At 42.4% G+C, this 18,208-nt stretch overlaps 1 protein-coding gene across 2 annotated transcripts in view; it reads left to right on the top strand.

The window, feature by feature from the left end:
* chn2 (chimerin 2) overlaps positions 1 to 18,208 on the top strand; it is a 261,556-nt gene that overhangs the window by 146,714 nt on the left and 96,634 nt on the right. The window contains exons 3-6 of one of the 2 annotated variants that reach the window (XM_033047391.1): positions 1,371 to 1,426; positions 7,349 to 7,380; positions 9,595 to 9,708; positions 14,060 to 14,345. In XM_033047391.1, coding sequence (XP_032903282.1) covers positions 1,371 to 1,426; positions 7,349 to 7,380; positions 9,595 to 9,708; positions 14,060 to 14,345 — 488 coding nt within the window. Of the gene's footprint in view, positions 1 to 1,370; positions 1,427 to 7,348; positions 7,381 to 9,594; positions 9,709 to 14,059; positions 14,346 to 18,208 lie in introns of those variants that run through there. The other variant, XM_033047398.1, reaches the window with a different exon arrangement.

The raw sequence follows: 18,208 nt of genomic DNA, 5'->3' as shown, positions 1-18,208 counted from the left end.
AGGCACGTGGCTTCACCCGTGCCACCAGATGTTGGGCGCCGGCAGCCGCCGCACGAGCGCTGGAGTGGCCCTCCCTCCCGGAGTATCCCGTCTGCCTTGTGAGTTCATTGTGACGTCACTCGGGTTTTTTTTCCGAAATTAGTGAGTTTTCGAGCTGTTTTTAAAACTTTAAAGGATTCGAAAGTTCGGAAATATAGGTGGGAATGCGACAGGAAGACATTTATCGCCTTGAGGGGAAAAATGTGATTAGAATGTGTGAAAATGGGAAGGCTGTGGCCTAGTGTTTGTAAGGAAATGAGAAACCAGCAGATTGTGCCCAATCTTTATCTCTCTCCCCCTCCCTCTCCCCCTCCCTCTCCCTCTCCCTCTCCCTCTCCAGATGACAGTTTTAGTTATATAGATAGATGACATAAGTGTCCATTTGTTCACTATCTTGGTATAAATAGGAAGGGGAAATATTTTCCAATTTTTTTTCTCTATAAATTCATCTTCATCTCTCTAATGACAGACAATCTATAATCCTAGTAGTGGGAGGTGTGGAAAGCCCTGTCTTTCGTCTATGGAACTAGATGTAATCGAGTGTGGTTGATAATTGATTGCCTGCCTTCAATTATATAGTTCTGCGATTCATCCTTTCATTCTGGAAAAATAGCTTGACTTTAACTAATTAGCTGTCGTGATTGGAGATCTCTATGTTTAATTACAGGAAATCACCTTATGGTTATTCAGTGTACTGTGGTACTAGGTCATCTGAATGCATTGTGTGTTAATTGAACTTTTGAGCAACATTTCAAATGTTTTCTGTTTTTCTTTAAGATTTAAATTCTTTACATTTATATCAAAGGTGTCATTAATGTCTATTTATTTGAAAAGTTATATGGTGGCACCTTGGATTTAATAGATGTCAAAAGATTGTGTTTTTGAAAACACATTTAATTTATTTCTACAAACAGGAAAAATATACTCAGGGAAGAAAAACATTTTCACTCCAAAACACTTGCTTGGTGCAAGCCCTCATGATATCTCAATACAAAGCCTTTGTTTTAGCTGTGTGCTATTGCTGCTTGTAGTGGTTTTTCATAAGGTATTGAGGGAATAGAATAAGTGTTTGTATATGTGTTTCTGTGTGTTTGTTAGATACCATAAATTTGAATAAGTAATGATAGGCACAGGTAAATAACCATGGAGTAAATTGTGTTCATGCAGAATCAATGTTAATACACTGTGTGTTTACACAATCTCATTCTAATTGGTCTAATGATTGATATCTGGTTAACTTGTGGGGGGGAAACATGGAGTCTGTTGGATGTTGTGATGTATTGATGTCTTTAATGTTAACATTGCTCACACCTACTTCTGTTCTTGAATAGTGTATCAATTACAGCAGGAAGCCCCACGTCCGAAGAGAATGACTTGTCCTCGAGAGGTCAGTTACAAATCACACTTGAATAATGAGATAACATACTTTTCAGCTTTGTTCAGGGCTTTTCAGAAATTTTCCACAAGCTTTTCATTCTTATTATTAATGGAGAGATAAGTTCCTTTCTTGCAGGGTGGCACCAGTTGTGGTTGACATTTCTAAGCTCTCATGCCAATGAAGGACTGCATTATGGTTAATGCATCTGTGGTTTGATGTTGAAAGCCTGTGGATCCCACTGTGGTGCTTCATGCATTTCATTGTTCTTTTTTAAATTGTGTAAAAGATATCATGTTTTCCCCAAGTGCAAATGTAAATGTCTGTCTGTTGGAAATATCCTGCAGCCTTTGCATTGTCAACATGTTACATATGCAAAGTATATGCACAGCTCTCCCTCATACCTTCTTTGGTACCTGAAATTAAATTGATTCTCTCTTTCACATTTCTGATGAAGAGTCCTTGATGTGAAACGTTTGCTGATTTTTGTTTACTGATGATTCCTGACCTGCTAATCTTTAAGGGGTAAAGATTAAAGGGGGTGTGTAGGACAAGTTTATTTTACCCAGAGGATGGCGAGTGCCTGGAACACGCTGCCAGAGGTGGTGGAGGAGGCAGATATGAAAGACGTATTTCAAAAGCTTTTGGATAGGCACTAGGATATATAGGGATTTGAGCAATGTGGCTTAGGTGCAGGGAGATAGGAATCGGCCGTGGCATCATGTTTGGCACAGCCATTGTGGGCTGAAGGGCCTGTTCTTGTGCTGCACTATTCTACATTCTATGTATTTGGGTTTTATTTGAGTGAGCAATTTTTTTTGTGGTAGATTTTGCTGTGTACTATTCTAGATAATTGAATATTTACTTTTGAAGATTTTTGTTAGAAAATAATCTCCCTGCAGTTAACTTCTTTGCACCAAAATACAGAAATTCATTTTAAGAGTCACAGTAGAATCTACAACTTGTTCAGAACTCTGTCTATTTTCTGTGTAGTCTGCCCAATGCAACCATACAGACATATAGTGGCTACAACACCTCAAGTTGGAAACATTTTTCTAATACCTAATGTTGTGATACCAAATGTTGTGATACGATTGGGTTTAAATTCAAAACCTGATCTAAATGGACTTCAGTGAGGCATTTGATAAAGTTCCACACTGTGGACTGTTCTGGAGGTTACATTACACGGGATCCGCGGAGAGCTACTGACTGATTAGAGAATTGGCTTTATGGAAGGAAGTTGAAGGTAATGGTGGAAGGTTGTTTTTCAGACTGGAGGACTATGCCAAGTGGTGTGCCTCGGAGGTTTGAGCTGGGGCCCATTGCTATTTGTGATTTATATTAATGATTTGGATTAGAATGTAGAAGACTTGATTGGTTAGTTTGCAGATGACACTAAAGTGGGTAGTTTCGTAGATAGTGAACATAGTTATCAAAAATCCGCAGGTTACGATAGTATAGATAAGTGTGGGGTGTTGCATTTTGGGAAGTCAAAACTGGGCAAGACCTTCAGAATGTCGTACAGCAGAGGGATCAAGGAGTGTAGGTACTTAGTTCCTTGAAAGTGGAGTCACGGGTAGATGGGGTTGTCAAGAAGACTTTCGGTACATTGGCCTTCATCAGTCAGGGTATTAACTATAGAAGTTGGGATGTTATGTTACTGTTGTACAAGACGTTGATGAGGCCACAATTGGAGTGTTGGTCATCCTGCTGTAGGCAGGATGTTGTTAGGCTGGGAATTGTACAGGGAAGATTTACAAGGATGCTGCCAGGAGGGGGGCCTGAGCTATTGGGAGAGGTTCGATACGCTAGTACTTCATTCCTCAGATCACAGGAGGCTGAGAGGTGAACTTGTAGAGGTGTATAAGATAATGAGGGGAATAGATAGGATGCATGTGTAGCATCTTTTACCCAGAGTAGGGGAATCAAGAACAAGTGGGCGTATGTTTGAGAGGGCAAAGATTTAATAGGAACCTGAGAGGCAACTTTTTCATGAAACATGAAATGAGCTGCCAGAAGAGGTAGTTGAGGCAGGTACTATAATAGCATTTCAAATCCATTTGGACAGGTACAGGGATAGGAAAGGTTGTGAGGAATATGGGCCAAATGTGGGCAGGTGGGACTAATATAGATGGGGCATCTTGGTTGGCATGGGCAAGTTGGGCCGAAGAGCTTGTTTCCATGCTGTGGAATTCTATAAAGGTGAATACCTGATTTTTTTTTTTTTCAGATTGAACCTGACCCTGCCTAACCTTTGCTGCTAGTATAACAATTACAAGCACGTTGTTGATCTGTTTCAGGAGGAACTGTTCATAAAACTGAGGATACATGCAGTCATGCTAATTAAACCATCCTAACCCAGACAGTGTAGAATTGGACTAATTTTGACACAAGCTACTTCAATCTGAAATGGTTCTTTAGACCGTAATACAAACTACCCTGGAGTGGTGAATCTCTGGAACTCTCTGCCACAGAAGGTAGTCGAGGCCAGTTCATTGGCTATATTTAAGAGGGAGTTAGATGTGGCCCTTGTGGCTAAGGGGATCAGAGGGTATGGAGAGAAGGCAGGTACGGGATACTGAGTTGGATGATCAGCCATGATCATATTGAATGGCGGTGCAGGCTCGAAGGGCCGAATGGCCTACTCCTGCACCTAATTTCTATGTTTCTACCCGTGCCCACGTTCAGGTCCCACTGAGCTTAGGCTGAATAGCCAGGCTCCTCTTCATAGTTTTGTCATTGTGTCTCTGCAGACTAATCAAAACAACAGTGCTGAGAGAAAAAAAGCAGAAAATGCTAGAAATATTCACCAGATCAGAAGCATTTGTGGAAACTAATTCAGGCCTCAACCTGAAACATTAACTCTGTTTCTTCTACCACAGATGTGACCTGACCTGTTGAGTATTTCTAACATGTTCTGGTTTTAATTCAGATTTCCAGCCCCCGCAGTTTATTTGCATTTCAAACGCACCTGTGGTTTTTGAAGCATGATTCATTCCATTACCTTAATTTTCCCATTACATCATTATTGACAGAGCTTTCGGTCATCATTGATATTTTGGAAATCCCAGTAGACCCATGGAACCTCTGATTCCCATTCCACATTTTCAAAAGTTTTCAGTCATCTTTAACTCTTCTACCATGGATCAGTAATTTTGATTTTTGTTTATGCCTCCGTCAGCATGATGCTTGCGGGTCACCACTTTAATCCTCTTTAGCATGATCTCTGTATTAATGGTTCCATGCACATACATGGTGGTGATTAATGCCTTTCACATTTAGATTGTAGTATCAAGAATCAGTCACAATTACAAATCAATAGTATGTAATAAAATACCTTGGATACCCAGCTCTTGATGAGTTGTAGTTACTGTTACCTTTGATAGAAATTAGTGTTTGCTGCCACCTCATGGATCTTCTGCAACATTGCACGCACATTCAAATGAACTTACTTTCAAATGAACTTACGGTTCTGACCGACATCCACTACAAACCCACTGACTACCATGGCCATCTGGACTACACTTCTTCCCACCCTGCCTCCTGTAAGGACTCCATCCCCTACTCCCAATTCCTCCGCCTACGCCGCACCTGCTCCCACGGTTGAGACGTTCCACACCAGGGCATCTGAAATGTCCTCATTCTTCAGGGAACGGGGATTCCCCTCCTCCACCATAGATGAGGCTTGCACCAGGGTCTCTTCCATACCCCGTAACACTGCTCTCTCTCCCCATCCCCACACTCGCAACAAGGGCAGAGTCCCCCTAGTCCTCACCTTTCACCCCACCAGCCGTCACATACAACACATAATCCTCCGCCATTTTCGCCACCTCCAACGTGACCCCACCACTCGCCACATCTTCCCATCTCCCCATATGTCTGCCTTCCACAAAGACCGCTCCCTCCGCAACTCCCTTGTCAATTCTTCCCTTCCCTCCCGTACCACCCCCTCCCCGGGCACTTTCCGTTGCAACCGCAAGAAATGCAACACTTGTACCTTTACCTCCCCCCTCGACTCCATTCAAGGACCCAAGCAGTCGTTCCAGGTGCGACAGAGGTTCACCTGTATCTCCTCCAACCTCATCTACTGCATCCGCTGCTCTAGATGTCAGCTGATCTACATCGGTGAGACTAAGCGGAGGTTGGGCGATCGTTTCGCCGAACACCTCCGCTCGGTCCGCAAGAACCTACCTGACCTCCCGGTGGCTCAGCACTTCAACTGCCCCTCCCATTCCCAATCCGACCTCTCTGTCTTGGGTCTCCTCCATTGCCAGAGTGAGCAACACCGGAAATTGGAGGAACAGCACCTCATATTTCTTCACCTCATCCTTGGGGAGCCTGCATCCGGCGGGCATGAACATTGAATTCTCCCAATTTTGTTAGCCCTTGCTGTCTCCTCCCCTTCCTTAGCCCTCGAGCTGTCTCCTCCCATCACCCAGCCCTCGGGCTCCTCCTCCTCCTTTTTCCTTCCTTCTCCCCGTCACCCCCTATCAGTCTGAAGAAGGGTTTCGGCCCGAAATGTTACCTATTTCCTTCGCTCCATAGATGCCGCTGCACCCGCTGAGTTTCTCCAGCATTTTTGTGTATCTTCAAATGAACTTAAACAGGAGGAGGAGAAGGCCATTTGTTGCTATCAGCTTGCTCCACCATGCATTGAACAGACAATAGGTGCAGGAGTAGGCCATTTGGCCCTTCGAGCCACCACCGCCATTCAATGTGATCATGGCTGATCATCCCAAATCAGTACCCCGTTCCTGCCATCTCCCCATATCCCCTGACTCCGCTATTTTTAAGAGCCCTATCTAGTTCTCTCTTGAAAGCATCCAGGGAACCTGCCTCCACCGCCCTCTGAAATCATGGCTGATCTTCTATCTTGACATCACGTTTCTCCCCTCTCTCCGTGTCTTTTGATTCTCATCATATTCAGAACATTATCAATTTCTGTTTTGAATAAACCTGATGATTGAGATGCCATGGCCTTCCAGTGCAGGGAACTCCAAAGATTTATCATGCTCTTCGTGAGGAAATTTACACTTGGCTCTTGTTGTAAATGACCTACCTGTACTTTTAAGTGTGACCCTGGTTCAAGACGGCTTAGCTGGGGTGCTATGTTTTTATGCAGTACTAAAGGTCACAAAGAAGTTGTGCTCTCCAATTTTCTTCTAGCACTTCAATAGATTGCTCTAGGTTTGTGATGTGCACTATTAAAAAGTATGACTTGAAAATAGCAATATTTATGTTACAAGTAGGGTGACTTTAATTTATATAATTTATCTCTCCAAGGCCTGATTCTAGAGGGTGTAGTTCTAAAGGGTGAGAAGACAGCGGGGAAATAAGGGTTTAAGTGGCAGGGCAGATTGAAAAAGTGGTTAAAAATATATGCAGGAATTGGGGCTTGGGAATTGGAGAAGGAAAGTCATGAACAATAGTTATAAAATACTAATATTGCCACAATTGAAGTCTTGCATTCATTTCCAGCCTTAATATTTTAGGAATGATGTAAAAGTTTTTGAGGGATGCAGGAGATTTACCAAAATGAATCTAACGATAAAGGACTTCTGTTACATGGATAATCTGGCATTATTTTCCGCAGAACAGAGGGAGTTGGGAGAGATTCTAATGTGGGTAAAATCATGAAGGGTATGGAGAGGATAAAGGAACTGCAATGTGCAGAAAGGACTAGAACCAGTGGATATTCAATGAAGGTATTGGATAAATAAAATTAAAATTAATTTGAAGAGAAAGTTTTCAGTGAATGGCACTCTGTAAGGGGTAGGAGTTGAGGCAAATTTGCTTATCACATTCAAAAGCATCTGGGAATAGAAGTCTATTGGGAAAGGAAAGAGGTGATCAAATAGATTGCTTTGACAAAACTCAGACATGGACTTGAGTCGCCACTTTCTGTTAATAACCTTTCTTTGATTTTGCTTTCAGGTTGAAAACAGACCAAAGTACTATGGAAGAGAGTATGTTGCCCATTTTCTCTTGTTTGGTTAATTTTTAACAAGTAATTTCTAAATGCATAAAATAATTCTCTTAGTTGAAAGCTAAAATGTAAATTGCGTCGGTGCCAACCAAACAGTTTTACAGCACTGTAAGCTTTTTAATTTATTGAAGCATGGTTTTTAATACTTTCATTCAATGTGCTATTATAATATGTAGTGATGTTTCATGTTTAACCTGTTGACTTCACAAAAATGCAACTTTTCATATTGTAACTTCCATGCTACATGGCAGATACTTCTGTTACAGACACTTCTGTAATGTCAGTACTCATTCTGCACTAACACAGAAATAATTTGTCATATGTGCAACAATTCCAACACGTTGCAAGACAATTATTTAGAAGGATGGAATTTTGGGGAAAATGTGCATTTTTGCAAAACAGCACCATTTCTTTGTGTTATTGTCTTGTTTTGCAGTGAAGGACAACAAAATATATTACTTGCCATTGCTTTAATTCAAATTGATTGAAAAAATAGTCTGGAAATGACCCCTTTGGCCCACAGAGTCTATGCCTAACATCGATCAGCTGTTGACACTAGTTCTACAAACCTGCACATCTTTGGGATCTGGGAAGAAACGGGAGCACTGGGGGTAAACCCACATGTTCATAAGGAGATTTTGCAATCACCGCACAGTTAGCACCCAAGGTCAGGATCTCAAGTGCTGTGATGCACCAGATGCACCAGCGTGCTGCCCTCATTTCACACTGTAATAGGTATATTGCAGTATTCTACATCTACATCTGCAATTTATAAATAGTGTAATAGGAATAAATTAATAATATGGGAATTATGTATGAGCTTTGTAGATGTGTGTGTTCAATGGTAACTGGTCTTTAATTCATCTAAAGTAAATTATTTATTTATTTTTTACTTTTTACAAAAGATTGGTTGAAAATGTTTATTTCCCTGGAGAGTAAAATGTGTTGTCATCAACAAGTCTGTTGACAAGATATAGTCTTTATAGTACTTGTATAATATGCACCATAGTTTGAATCTTTTTTCTGTTCACCACTTTCCAGACCTTGAGATTTTTTTTGCTAAATGTTAGGAAGAACAATGTATCTTTTGAAGTTTGTGGGTAGCTGACTGAAAAACCTTTTTGCTGGTATGGGTAATATCGTGCAGATATCCAGATATAGAGCTCTGGAGCTGTTGGGGATAAATACCTCTGTAGACTCTCTTTAAGCTTTTAAACTTTAGAGATACAGTGCAGAAATAGGCCCTTCCACCCACTGAGTCCACGCCGACCTGCAATCACACGTTCACTAGCACAATTCAACACACTGGGGACTAGTTACAATGTTACCGAAGCCAATTAACCTACAAACCTGTACGTCTTTGGACTGCGGGCGTAAATCGGAGTGGCCAGAAAAAACACACATGGTCACGGGGGAACATAGAAACTCCATACACACAGCAGCCGCAGTCAGGATCAAACATGAGTCTCAGGTGTTTTAAGGCAGCAGCTCTCCTGCTGCACCACCGTGCTTCTTCTGCTGCTTCTGCACCTGCTGCCATCCACTGTTTGCTTTATAAAACCTCATTTTCACAGCTTGCAAGGGATTTTGAGTCAGATCTAGAGTGATGCATGGCCATTAAGGTTGTTGCAGTTTCCCTCCCATGGTAATTTTTATTTTTAATAGTATAAGTAAGATATTTGCAACATTTCTTAATTGAAAAATGTTGTTTCTGTTCCTTCAAGCAAAACTATTCAATGTGGAACAAACACTGCAATCTTTGCTAACTCTATTGTTAGTTGAGTTTGCAAATGAGATCTGTCTTTATGTTCACTTGACATATGCTGCATTGTCATTTGCGAATAAGTACTATGCATCAAAGATTCCTTAATTATTCATATATGACCAATATTAAGACCACCGCTCAGTTGACTACACCCAGACGTGGAGAATGCGAAGTTGTCTTGTTGTTCATTGCTGCCAACAGGACCTAATGGGCTTACCAAAAGTTAGCCAATTTATTAAATGGATTGTCCTTATCTCCCAAAACACATGGAGAGTAGGTTTGAACTTGCATATCGCAATGTGAGGTACATTAATTATGATTTGAAATGTTTTTAAGTAGATCTTGTCTAATCCTGTGAAAACTAGTATCAAATGACAATTGGAGCTGTGTGCTGTTGTAATTTTTAAAATATTGATTTTCTTTTCTCAGGTTCCACGGGATGATATCTCGTGAGCAGGCCGATGAACAGCTTGGTGGAGTCGAGGGAGCTTATCTCATCAGAGAGAGTCAACGTCAGCCAGGTAGCAACACATTGGCTCTGAGGTACGTTTATGTTCGCTGTGCCAAAAACTGACCATGTTATTTTTATTCAAAAAAAGAGAATTGATCTGTTACATACATTGGTTTCTTTATCTTGTTTTCTAACTCGGGATATTTATATTTTACACTCTTCTCAATGTGACCTCTAGCATCTATGAATAGAAACAAGCTAGATTTTGTGTGTATTTTCTTCCTGGCTATGCCTCTTATTAATTGGGGTGCATCCCATCTCAATATAGGATAGAATTGCCAACAGTGAAAGTAGTATAGTGTTTATGCTATGTCCCCAAAGTGACACTGGACCTCTTGGCATTTCTTACTTTCAGGCCAAAATAAGCCCAAGGATTCCTCCACCTCCTCCTCCTCCTCCTCCTCCTCCTGATTACCAGTTACTGACAGCCCTGTCAACTTGCAGTTTATCAGCAGCTCAGATATAATACCTTCTGGTAACAATTATTACCCGGGAAGCTATAGGACATATATTTGGTGGAAAGTTCCAGCACCCCTTAATGATTTCATTGTTTAATAATTGGCCTAGGTGTCCAATTTATGTCAGAACAGGCTTGCACCAGGTGGTAACTTGCAGTGCCAAATTACCAAAAAAAAAAAAAAATGAATAAGGCAATAACCTCATTTTGAAGAGAAAACTGTTTTCGAAAGACAGGCACACTTCCTCATACATGCGACATTCCTACAATGCAAGGTGAGGTGAGATAAAGCATCTCAAAGCTAAGCACCCACAAGGCTCTAAGGGCTATAGGTAGAACAAAGATAATTTCTAAACTCATTTATTGGCATCTCACATGATCCTCCATCTTCTACACCAATACACAAATTCTATCTCATTGGATAGTTAATGGGACATAAAAAGGGCAAACAGTAACTTGGTCTAACGGCAAAATGGGGCTGTATACTAAACAATACATGTGCTTGTCAATGCACTGGGATAGGTGTTTCAAATAGAGAGGAGTTATTGGGAGGAGACTACTTGAATATCCCATTCTTAAGCAATGAAACACCAGAGTGTTGCACACTTCTGCAGACCTTTGGAAATAGAAGTGCCTAACATTTCTTTGTTCTTATATAATTTGTATATAACTTTTTTCTCCCCAAAGAGAATACGTGAACTACTACGTACCTCTGCCAGCTCTATATATCCCGCAAATAAATACACTGCATGCAAATAATTTATGTTATATTTACAGGCCCTCATATTACCACTATATAAAAGTATACTCGGTACACTTATTTTTAAACAGTTAATCCTGGAGCTTGCTTAAAGTATTACAAATTAACTAATGATCAAGTCAATACGTTGTTTAACCTAAAGAGAATAGGACTTGGAGAACCAGAATATGTGAGATGAAGATGAAGGGGGGACTGCAGCAAGAGATTAGGGACTGTGGGGCAACAGCACAGTATCCATGTAAATGGAGGCAAACCATTTCCTCTGAATCAGGGAATGCTGTCATCTTGATGAGCAAGAACTCAATGATTTGATTCTTAACCGCTCTGTCAGCCACACGTTTAAGTTACCTCAGGCTGCTTAAAACAATAACTTAAAAATTTGAAGAGTCCACTTAATTGTGCCCCTAGGCATTGAAGCGGGACACAGTTAGTTTGCAGATACCGTAATGAAGCTTTCAATATTCACTCATAAATGTCTGGAGACATGCGCCAAAGGTAAGAGAGTCAGCCTGCAGACTGATCAAAACAAGAACGGGGTGATATTAATTATTCAGCATTATGCCAATCGACTAATATCCATTATTTTCTATCTTTCCACTGTCAAGACAAATCCATCAAAATTTGAGTTGTAGTGCTTTATAGGGTAGTTAAATGTTGTCCCATAATGTTTGGGACAAAGACCCATCATTTTTTTGTTTGCCTCTGTACTCCACAATTTAAGATTTGTAATAGAAAAAAAATCACATGTCAGATTTTAATAAAGGCCATTTTTATACATTTTGGTTTCACCGTGTAGAAATTGTAGCAGTGTTTGTACATAGTCCCCCCCACCATTCCTAGATCCCAGGATGGCGACACTGACATGATGAAAGAACGGGTCAACTGAGCTTGTATTCGTTGGAATTTAGAAGAATGAGAGGGGATCGTATAGAAACATATAACATTTTTAAGGGATTGGACAGGCTAGATGCAGGAAAAATGTTACCGATGTTGGGGGAGTCCAGAACCAGTGGTCACAGTTTAAGAATTAGGGTAGGCCATTTAGGACTGAGATAAGGAAAAACTTTTTCACCAGAGAGTTGTGAATCTGTGGAATTCTCAGCCACAGAAGGCAGTGAAGGCCAATGCACTGGATGTTATCATGAAAGAGTTAGATTTAGCTTTTAGGGCTAATGGAATCAAGGGATATGGGGAAAAAGCACAAACGAGGTACTGATTTTGGAAGATCAGTCATGATCATATTGAATGGCGGTGCTGGCTGAAAGGGCCGAATGGCCTACTTCTGCACCTATTTTCTATGTTTCTATGACATTCACACTTTATCTCAAACGTACTGTGCTAAATCGAATAGATCATCAACAGACCACAATCTGTACAAATTAGCCACAACACTTTCTCCTTGATAACCATCAGCACAACACAAGGCTCACAGTCAGTACACCTCTCCTACACTTGTCTCCCGTACTAAGTCACCCCAACCCCCCCCCCCCCCCCCCACCTTTCCCTCCCAACTCCAGTCCCGTCCCAACCCCCTGGGAAACTGTAGGGAGCGACAAACAACTGCCACGGATACAAATAATGTCATACACAAGAAAGGGCAGATGCTGGTTGACAAAAAGTGAACACACAGTGCTGGAGTAACACAAAGACGCAGCAGAAGTTTGGAAACGTCATCCCGTCGCCCATTCCTTCTCTCCAGAGATGCTGCCTGTCCCGTTGAGTGAACATACTGAGGGAATTCCCACGTATATGAAGTAGAGAGAAAAGTGAGTTCTACACGGCTCTGCCCAACTTTTGAGAATGGATTTGGTGGTTTGTACCCACTCCCCCTCCCTGCCCACCCACCAAGCCAGCCAGCCGGACCCCTCCTTGTTACAGCGGCGGAAGCGACATTTCCAAGAGAATGGGGCAGAGAGCTGGGGCAGGGCTGGGATGGGAGCAGGGCAGATGAGGCGCACCAAAGGAACAAACAAGTTGATGACTGCAAAGGGCAGGCAGCAGAAGTCTTGTCCCCCAGCGAGGTAGACCGCTCTTCCCCCTGCTAATGCACACACAGAAAGAGAGAGATGAGAGCAGAGAATGATCCCAGCCTAACCCAAGAGTCTTGTCACCCCAGACAGATTAATGACGCCTACGTATCCCTCCCCCCCCCCCCCCCCCACACCCAACCTCCCTCCACCTCAACTCACGCCTGGGCACCAAAGCAGCTCAGGAGTCGAACCCTGAGCTCCGTCTCCCAACAATCTGATGTGCAACTGATGTGAAAGAACAGCGGCTGCAGCCGGGCAGCACCCGACATGGACTTCTCACACCCTCACACACGAAAAGTGTGTGCGAATAAACACAAACAAGGAATAAAACCAAAGCCTGGCTTGAAAAGCAACTAAACATATATTCCGCTTAGAACGATGGATGTACATCCATCCACATTCAAAGATTTCATCTCCCATCTCCCCGCAGTGTGTAGACCTGGCAGTAAATTCAATTAAAATATAGCAAACCTCTGCCTGCTGGTATTCTAACTACGTGATGCGTGTTTCAAACAAGTCCTAAGTATAACTGCTCTGGCACTGGCCGGTGCGCATTTTCCCTTTGTAGGTTACATCAATAGATGCGGCCGCGCTGAATTCTATCTTTAACTCAAAGTCGCAGGATGGAGCTTTCTTCTTTAACACTGTTGCTTCGGCGCCACCGCCTCCTTGCTGCACAATAGCCGCGAGTGCGGGGCCGAGATCCTGCCTAGTTGTTTTAAGTTCTGAAATTGAATAACTTTCAATACTGAATCAGAATATACTTACTGTATGAGATGCTGTCCAGCTCCTCTATTTGATACTTAAAACAGACCTTCATTCATGGCTGGCTCAAGAGTAACTCGGGAGAGGAAAGTGGTAACTCGTGAGAGGAACTTGGTACATCGCAGAAATGAGAAGTGAACGGCAAACTTAGACATACACATGGGAACTCGTTTAAACTCGTGAACATAAACTTGGAATCTCGTAAACAACCACGAGTTTGATTTTTTTCTTTCACTCGGCATCACTCGTGGGTGGACTCGCACCGTGAGACAGGGCCGTAATTTTTTTAATTTGTGATGTCTTTTTACCAGTGTTTGTGACATGTTTCAGGAATCTTGTTTATCATTGATTATTCAATTTTCTCTTTGTAGATTTGGATATCAGACTTTAAACTACAGGTTATTCTATGATGGAAAGCACTTTGTAGGAGAGAAGCGATTTGAGTCGATCCACGATCTAGTGACTGATGGCTTGATAACACTTTACATAGAAACTAAAGCATCTGAGTATATTTCAAAGATGACCACAAATCCCATCTATGAGCACATTGGATATGCCACATTGTTGAGAGAACAAACTTCAAAGAGACTGATCAAAACAAAGCATGACAGTAGGAAGGTGTCCTTGGTAAATGATGAAAACAGTTCAGTTGATAAGGTAAGAATTTATATTTACCTGTTTATTATTAAATACATGGTTGTTTGTGTTATATTTTAGTGTGCAACTTCTTCTAACTTGCAGTCATGTTTGGTTTGAATATTACTGCTAGACCTATCATTTGTTCTGAATACTTTTTCATCATGTTTATTCTGTCATGCCTTGAGGCAGTGTGATTTCAGGGGAGTAAAACTGCTCTCTATCATTCATCTATAGTATGAAAGAAGCAAGTGTGGGCTGATGTATTTTTGGAAGTCAGCTAAGGACTTCTAAACATGTTCCAGATGTTGGGGGAGTCCAGAACCAGGGGCCACAGTTTAAGAATAAGGGGTAAGCCATTTAGATCGGAGACGAGGAAACACTTTTTCTCACTGAGAGTTGTGAGTCTGTGGAATTCTCTGCCTCTGAGGGCGATGGAGGCCGGTTCTCTGGATAGTTTCAAGAGAGAGCTAGATAGGGCTCTTAAAAATAGCAGAGTCAGGGGATATGGGGAGAAGGCAGGAACGGGGTACTGAATGGGGATGATCAGCCATGATCACATTGAATGGCGGTGCTGGCTCGAAGGGCCAAGTGGCCTACTCCTGCACCTATTGTCTATTGCCGTGCTGAGTGACTGAACTGTGAGTCTACACTGCAAGCCGTGGCTCACACTGGAAGTGACGCTCACTCCGAAGTGGCGCTCACTCCGGAAGTGGCGCTCACTCCGGAAGTGGAGCTCACTCCGGATGTCCCGCTCACTCCAGATGACCCGCTCAGTCTGGAGGCCACGCTCAGCCGCGTGAGTAGATTCAGGAGTGCTTTACTGTGATATATATATGTCCCGTGTGTGTGTGTGTGTGCGATGGAGGGTGTGAGTGATGGATGGTGTGACTGTGTGCGTGTGAGAGATGGTGTGTGTGTGTGAGAGAGAGATGGAGCATGTGGGTGCGGGTGTGTGTGTGAGATGGAGGGTGTGTGTGAGTGTGATGGAGGGTGTGTGTGTGCAGGTGTGAGTGTGTGTGTGATGGAGGGTGTGTGTGCGAGAGATGGAGGGTGTGTGTGAATGTGTGAGAGATGGAGGTTGTGTGTGTGAGATGGAGCGTGTGGGTGCGGCTGTGTGTGGGTGCGGCTGTGTGTGTGTGTGTGTGATGGAGGATGTGTGTGTGAGATGGAGGGTATGAGTGTGTGTGTGTGTGTGATGGAGGGTGTGTGTGTGTGTGAGCCCACCAGCCGCGAGTGAGTGAACTGCCAGCCCACCAGCCGTGACTGACCTGCCAGCCCACCAGCCGTGAGTGACTGAACTGCCAGCCCACCAGCCGTGACTGAACTGCCAGCCCACCAGCCGTGACTGACTGAACTGCGAGTCCCAATAATCCGTTCGGTCCACAATGTCCATACTAGCCCTCTGGAAACTAGTCCCTTTGGTCCACAAAACCCATACTAGCATTCAAGAAAGTCCCCCCCCCCCACTGGCCACCAGTATTGAATTGGTGGAGAGATGGAAAATTGCGTTGGGGGACCAGCCCTCCCGTGTGAGAATGGGACCCAAAGGAGCCCACTTAGACTAGTAATATATATACATTAAATAGATAGACAGAATCAGAGGGCATAGGTTTAAGGTGAGAGGAAGGAATTCAAAGGGAATTTGAGGGGAAAGATTGTTTACGCCATAAAGCTGCTGATATCTGGAACATACTGCCAGAGCAGGTGGTGGAGTTAGATACAATCGCTGTTTAATGAATATTTAGGCACATCTGTACAGGCAAGGGATGGAAAGATATGGACTGTGCACAAATCAGAATAGTATAGACGGGAAAAAAGTTGGCATGGAGATGATGGGCCAAAGTATCTGTGCTGTGATACTAGGACTTTGGCTCATATTTGTTGTAATGCAATTCTAATTGTGTTTTGTTGTTACCTCAGTCATGCTTTTCATTTTCCAGTACATTTATTATGAATGTCACATTAAGTGAGACTGGCCATGCATTTAAATGCACAGAGGATACACAAGTCTGTTCTTCATAACTGGCTGACTCCACATGCAATTGCAATTGATTGGAAAATAACGTGATGCAGTCAACACATTATATGAACTCCTTGTTCAGTGGTAGATGTGAAACTCTTGGCTGAACATTTTTATGATCTTAATTTATAACCATATATAACCATATAACAAATACAGCACGGAAACAGGCCATCTTGGGCCTTCTAGTCCGTGCCGAACACTTATTCTCCCCTAGTCCCATCTACCTGCACTCAGACCGTAACCCTCCATTCCTTTCCCGTCCATATACCTATCCAATTTATTTTTAAATGATAAAATCGAACCTGCCTCTACCACTTCCACTGGAAGCTCATTCCACACAGCTACCACTCTCTGAGTAAAGAAGTTCCCCCTCATGTTACCCCTAAACTTCTGTCCCTTAATTCTCAAGTCATGTCCTCTTGTTTGAATCTTCCCTACTCTCAGTGGGAAAAGCTTATCCACGTTAACTCTGTCTATCCCTCTCATCATTTTAAAGACCTCTATCAAGTCCCCCCCTTAACCTTCTGCGCTCCAAAGAATAAAGACCTAACTTGTTCAACCTTTCTATGTAACTTAGTTGCTGAAACCCAGGCAACATTCTAGTAAATCTCCTCTGTACTCTCTCTATTTTGTTGACATCCTTCCTATAATTAGGTGATCAAAATTGTACACCATACTCCAGAATTGGCCTCACCAATGCCTTGTACAATTTTAACATTACATCCCAACTTCTATACTCAATGCTCTGATTTATAAAGGCCAGCACACCAAAAGCTTTCTTTACCACCCTATCTACATGAGATTCCACCTTCAGGGAACTGTGCACAGTTATTCCCAGATCCCTCTGTTCACCTGCATTCCTCAATTCGCTACCATTTACCATGTACGTCCTATTTTGATTTGTCCTGCCAAGATGTAGCACCTCACACTTATCAGCATTAAACTCCATCTGCCATCTTTCAGCCCACTCTTCCAAATGGCCTAAATCTCTCTGTAGACTTTGAAAATCTACTTCATTTGTCACAACACCACCTATCTTAGTATCATCTGCATACTTACTAATCCAATTTACCATACCATCATCCAGATCATTGATGTACATGACAAACAACAGTGGACCCAACACAGATCCCTGTGGCACCCCACTAGTCACCGGCCTCCAACCTGACAAACAGCCATCCACCATTACTCTCTAGCATCTCCCATTCAGCCACTGTTGAATCCATCTTGCTACTCCACCATTAATACCCAACAATTGAACCTTCTTAACCAACCTTCCATGAGGAACCTTGTCAAAGGCCTTACTGAAGTCCATATATACAACATCCACTGCTTTACCCTCATCAATTTCCCGATTTAAATCTCCCCATCATTCTTCTAAGCTCCAGCGAGTACAGGCCCAGAACCATCATCTGTGGATTGACCTCTTATTGATGAATGAAAACGTTTTTTCCCCCAATTTAGCCTGTTTCAGATAACAACTGCTCACACGCACACTTTGGTGTCCTAACATCTCCACTTAATGTGTTCCAAAAAAAAATGAGCAAACCTCACCTTTGTGTATTTGTAGGCAACTCCTGTTCTCCTCCGGCAACACCCTGTCACCTTTTGCAAAATAGCTTCCCTTCGTTTCTGTTTGAAATATTTGTAGCAAGTTGGCTAAACTGAGGAAGGACAAATAAAAATGAAGCTGTTTTTTTAAATAAAAACAACAGGTAAAATGAAGTTTGGGATATAGAATATTTCAGATCAATCATTTTTGATTGAAAAATATTGTTCCAAGGAAACATGATTTATTCAATAAGGGGTCAGGTTAGCCAGCCAATGCACAGAGTAAGGACTCAAGGCATTAGTGTGC

The sequence above is a fragment of the Amblyraja radiata genome, chromosome 2 (assembly GCF_010909765.2).
Source record: "Amblyraja radiata isolate CabotCenter1 chromosome 2, sAmbRad1.1.pri, whole genome shotgun sequence".
NCBI lineage: Eukaryota > Metazoa > Chordata > Chondrichthyes > Rajiformes > Rajidae > Amblyraja > Amblyraja radiata.
This window is presented reverse-complemented; position numbering and strand designations above follow the sequence as displayed.